The sequence below is a fragment of the Scylla paramamosain genome, chromosome 38 (genome assembly GCF_035594125.1).
Source record: "Scylla paramamosain isolate STU-SP2022 chromosome 38, ASM3559412v1, whole genome shotgun sequence".
NCBI classification, from domain to species: Eukaryota; Metazoa; Arthropoda; class Malacostraca; order Decapoda; family Portunidae; genus Scylla; species Scylla paramamosain.
The window spans coordinates 15,391,235-15,396,234 of record NC_087188.1 but is presented as its reverse complement, the minus strand read 5'-3'; the positions used below and the strand labels follow the sequence as shown (position 1 = coordinate 15,396,234).

The 5,000-nt window shown below is 44.0% G+C and overlaps 1 protein-coding gene across 1 annotated transcript in view; it reads right to left on the bottom strand.

Moving 5' to 3' along the window:
• Nucleotides 1-5,000, bottom strand: part of LOC135091918 (uncharacterized) — a 24,675-nt gene that overhangs the window by 19,198 nt on the left and 477 nt on the right. Inside the window, 4 exon segments of the mRNA XM_063989983.1 lie at nucleotides 2,210-2,376; nucleotides 2,685-2,866; nucleotides 3,325-4,282; nucleotides 4,459-4,585. Of these exon segments, the coding sequence (XP_063846053.1) occupies nucleotides 2,210-2,376; nucleotides 2,685-2,866; nucleotides 3,325-4,282; nucleotides 4,459-4,585 (1,434 nt within the window).

The following is a 5,000-nucleotide window of genomic DNA, read 5'->3' as shown; positions in this document are numbered from 1 at the left end:
ATGCATTGTTTCTGTTTAACTAAGATCCGAGCTACCACGGTTCATGTTTAACGAGGGTGAGAATTACCACGGTTTCTGTCCAACACGCATCCCGGAATACCACGCTTCCTTTATGCACGCTCTTGTTTAACGTGCCTTCCATTCAGCACACAAATCTGGCAGACTTGACGTGGTGCGCGGCGCGAGGGGTATTGATTCCCGCGTACTATTATGTCATTTACAGAAAAGTGCGTGTTTGTACATTGTTCGTGTGACTATTGGCGAAATACGAGACCCCTGGAGTGTGCATGTCCCTGGGCACGTGTCCTGTACGCCCTTGGGTAAATATGAGTGTGTGTGTGTGTGTGTGTGTGTGTGTGTGTGTGTGTGTGTGTGTGTGTGTGTCCTCGTTGTTAAAAGGTATGAGTTATGGGAAGTTTGTCTTACCCGAATTAAGCAGCTCTCTCTCTCTCTCTCTCTCTCTCTCTCTCTCTCTCTCTCTCTCTCTCTCTCTCTCTCTCTCTCTCTCTCTCTCTCTCTCTCTCTCTCTCTCTCTCTCTCTCTCTCTCTCTCTCTCTCTCTCTAGTACATATTTCTTTTCATTTTTCCATACGAGTCTTGTAATTAACTTTACGATCACCCATTTAGAGCAGATTTCCTCAACCTTATAACACACACACACACACACACACACACACACACACACACACACACACACACACACACACACACACACACACACACACTTAGGATGTAAAAAAAATTGGGAGTGGAAGTTTGGGAAAGAATGCGGAGATATAAGGTGTTGGAGGAAAGTAGGAGGAAGAGGAGGAAGAGGAGGAGGAGGAGGAGGAGGAGGAGGAGGAGAGAAAGGTCGGGTGGTTATGACAAAAGTACTCACCAGTGACACGATAAGAAAGCTTAAGAAAAAAAAAAAAGAGAAAAAGAGAGAGAGAGAAAGAAGTTAATCACATCTGAACTGGCGACGTGAAAGAACGGAATACTTAAAGAAGTAAAAAGAAAAAGAAAATAAGAAACTAAACACGAAAGACACATAACAGTAAGAAAAAAATAGAGAAGAAAAAAATAACGCAATAAAAACGAGAGAGGATAAGAAATAAAAGCTGGACTACATTATAAATCACACTTGGCGTAATTTCTCATTAGCATGCTACCTCACCTGCCCCTAATCTGTCCCTGAAGTGTCGTACGCACGTTAGAAACACGACAACATGACACATCACACTTAACACACTCAACCCTTCCTCTCATCACTTTAACTCTTTCATTCTTGCGTATTCCTTTTCCCATAATCCCTTACAAACTTTCAGACACTTATTAAGCTTGTCAAATACTCTTAAAAATACGAAATTAATCTATTATTCTCTCTCTCTCTATCTCTCTATTTCATCAGTCTGTATAAACTACATTTTTATAACACATAACACTCTGCAAACATCATATTCCTTTGCTTTTACGATCTTACGTCTTTTATTTCAAAATCCATAGTATATCTTATTAGTCTCGCAAGAGCCAACAGATCTAATACTGTTTTGTTCTTCCTTTGTTTGTCTTTATGTTGCTTTGCGTCTTAGTGTGTATAATGTTCTGTTTAATTTCACTCCGAACGCCATTAGTTTAGGCGATATTTGTCGTAATGAAGGCGATAGAAAATATATCCAGTTACTCACTATTATTACTTGTACGAGTATATCTCCTTTCACTCTTCCGAAAATTGTCAATGATAGGGTTACGTCAGAGGGAGAGGGAGAGGGAGAGGTGCATGGCCGCTTTATTGACAAGGGAGTGAGTGGGTGTCGATCGATGTAGTCTGAGAAAGGACACACTGAGAAGGTTACAAAGTCATGACCTGCACAACGCCTTACCTTTAAGCCTAACTCATCCACTCAGCCCCTAAAAATCTTAACCCAGCCACTCAGCCCTAAATCAAGCCCCAGTATCTAGACACCCTAAGATTAACCCAGCTATTTCACCCTCGTAAAACAAACACCCAGAAAAATAAAAGTATTCATTGCAAACTAAATAGAAAATATACATCCCAAATACTACATCCCACAAGACACTCGGAAAAAAAAAATATTACCACAACAAAAAAAAGTACATCCCATTAAGGAACCAGCAATAAACCAAACAAGTATCACCCACAGGCTTACCCCAGCTGCTCCAAGCCATAAGGAAACCCCCCTAGAAAAGCTACGCAGGTACTCACCATTCGGCTTGTAGTAAGGGACACACTGGCGACGAACTATAGAGGTGACATTAGTTCGAGCAGTGTTTACGTACACGAAGCAATACTCAGTCGCCTCTCTCTCGAACACATTGCAGTCGAAGCGAACGTGTTTCTCGTTCTGCTTCACTGGTACCTCTGACACGTATCTGCGGCAGAGGTGTTAATCAAGCTCAGGTAAAGGGAGATGTATTTACAGGTGTGATTAAATAAGAGATGGTGTACTTTTTTTTTTTATACGCCAGTACAAATATTCGTGCTTAGGAGGAAGAACATAAATTTAATAACAGATCCCAAAGTACATAAGTGCCAATTCTGAAAAGATCTGAAAAAGAAATAGGAAGGAATTGGTTCCCAAATAGTGGTAGATGAATATAACAGAATACAGTACAAATAGGTAGGTGTGTTTCATACAGGGACTGTCCCCACATACACACACACACAGCAATAGACTCACCTTTCCACTACAGGTCTGTTAGCGGAAGTGACGTTAGCGGGCAGGCGTGCATACACCCGCACCTTGTCCATTTCCTTCTTAGCAGTGCAGTATGGGTAGCTCACACTCACTTTCAAGTGTGTGTAGCAAGGCTGTATGCTGGCCCTGTTCACCTGTATAGCGAACTCGGCACTCCAGTCCACCTGCACAAAGAGAGAGAAAAAATAGCGACGTGCGGTGAAGAAAAGTTAATGAAAGTAGTTTTTTCCTGTCTTGATGTGAATGGAAGTTGAAAAGCTTTGGTCTCTCTCTCTCTCTCTCTCTCTCTCTCTCTCTCTCTCTCTCTCTCTCTCTCTCTCTCTCTCTCTCTCTCTCTCTCTCTCTCTCTCTCTCTCTTGCTTTAGAAAATTAACGAAAGTAATTTTCTTGTTCGTTTAATATGTATAGAGGTACAAAAATATACTCACATTTAAGCATAAACACACACACACACACACTCTCTCTCTCTCTCTCTCTCTCTCTCTCTCTCTCTCTCTCTCTCTCTCTCTCTCTCTCTCTCTCTCTCTCTCTCTCTCTCTCTCTCTCTCTCTCTCTCTCTCTCTCTCTCTCTCTCTCTCTCTCTCTCTCTCTCTCTCTCTCTCTCTCTCTCTCTCTCTCTCACCTGGAACCACATGGAGGACACAATCAGCCTGGCGCTCTCTGTCGCGAGTTCAGGAGCGACCAGGCGAACACTGTAGAAGCCTGCCGGGGCAAGGGCGTCACAGGGGAAGACCAGGGTGTGGTTGTTAGAGTAGAGCCCGAGGAGCTGTCTTACCCCCTGGATGGTTGCGTTGCCCCCCCAGGCGAAGGAAGGCTCCTGGGATGTTGCCTCGACAATATCCCCTATTGCGGGTTTTGAATCGAGTTCGGTGTTGCTTATTGTGTGAGTTCGATGTTGTTGTCTTTCCCTGCCTCTTCTGTTCCGCCACTCCAGTCTCTCAATGTCCCCAGTGTCTCTCGTTTCTTTGCTTGTTACTCGTTCTCTCCGCATGTGCAGTCTCGTGTTCTCGCTCTCTATTCGCAGTGCTGTCTCTCCCTCTTCCCTCGTTTCTCCCGCCTCTCCCTCCCTCCTCCATTTCGGGATTACCTCCAATTTTCCCTCCCCTGTTTCTCGCAGACCTCTCTCTTTCAGGATTAGATCTTGGTGTCTTCCTTCACTTCCTTCACTTCCTTCCTCCGCTTCCCTTCTCCTCCTTTCCTCACTCGTCCCTATACCAGCCAGCCGCATCTTCCACCTCCAGTAAAGTTCAAACGCATCCACTTTCTCCCTCCGCTTCCTCTTACTCCTCCTCTCAAGTCTTCTCGCTTTCCTCTTCATCTTTCGCAATGCCAATATCTCCTGGTTTCTCCTCCTCCTCCTCCTCTTCCACCAAGCTAACCCACCACCAGGTCTATGCGTGCGAAATTTCCACGGGGGTAACCTGGGGCGTATGGTGGGCGGCGTGGGTAGGGGTATGGGCATGTAAGGCTGGTGGAAGGTGTATGTGGGTGTTTCTCCTATAGGAACGCCGTGGTAGAGAAGGAGAGCGTATGTTTTGAAAGTGACAGCAGTTTTTCTAAAGCATATGGACTTGGTGAACCTGAAAAACAGAGACAGATGAATGTGATGGGTATGGATGTAATAGAATATTAAGTGACTGAATATTAGGCAACTCTTTATATAGTTTATGGATAATGCACGAGAAAATTATCAATATGAAAGTTAAGGAAAAGGAAATACGACAGCGCACACACACACACACACACACACACTTACTGGAATCTCATGTGTACGTGTGATGTGTACGTTTCCATTCTGGGGGGCGTGTGCACGACAAGCATAGGCCAACGTACACTCACCAGGCCACTCTCTGCCAAACACGCGCCCGTCGTCTCCCTCCAACCTGTGTGTGAAGAGACAGACGCACGTGAACGTACATCAAACACATGAAAATAAATAAATAAATGAATAAAAAAAATCAAAGCAAATAAAAAGTACATAGATTTACATATTAATAAGAAGTTTAATAGTCTACACACACACACACACACACACACACACACACACACACACACACACACACACACACACACACACTTAAGAGGCTAAAAAAAGTAAGGAAAGTTTTGGAAAAGAATGCGAAAGATAGGTGTTGGAGGACAGAAGGGAGAAGAGGAGGAGGAGGAGGAGAGAACGACACAAGGGGAAGAGGAAAAGATTGTAGACATGGAGAGAATCTTGAAGTGGAGCGAACGCGGCACGAGGGAGAGAAAGAAAAAAAGAAGCAGAAAAACAAGAAAAAAACTGAGAAAAGTAAG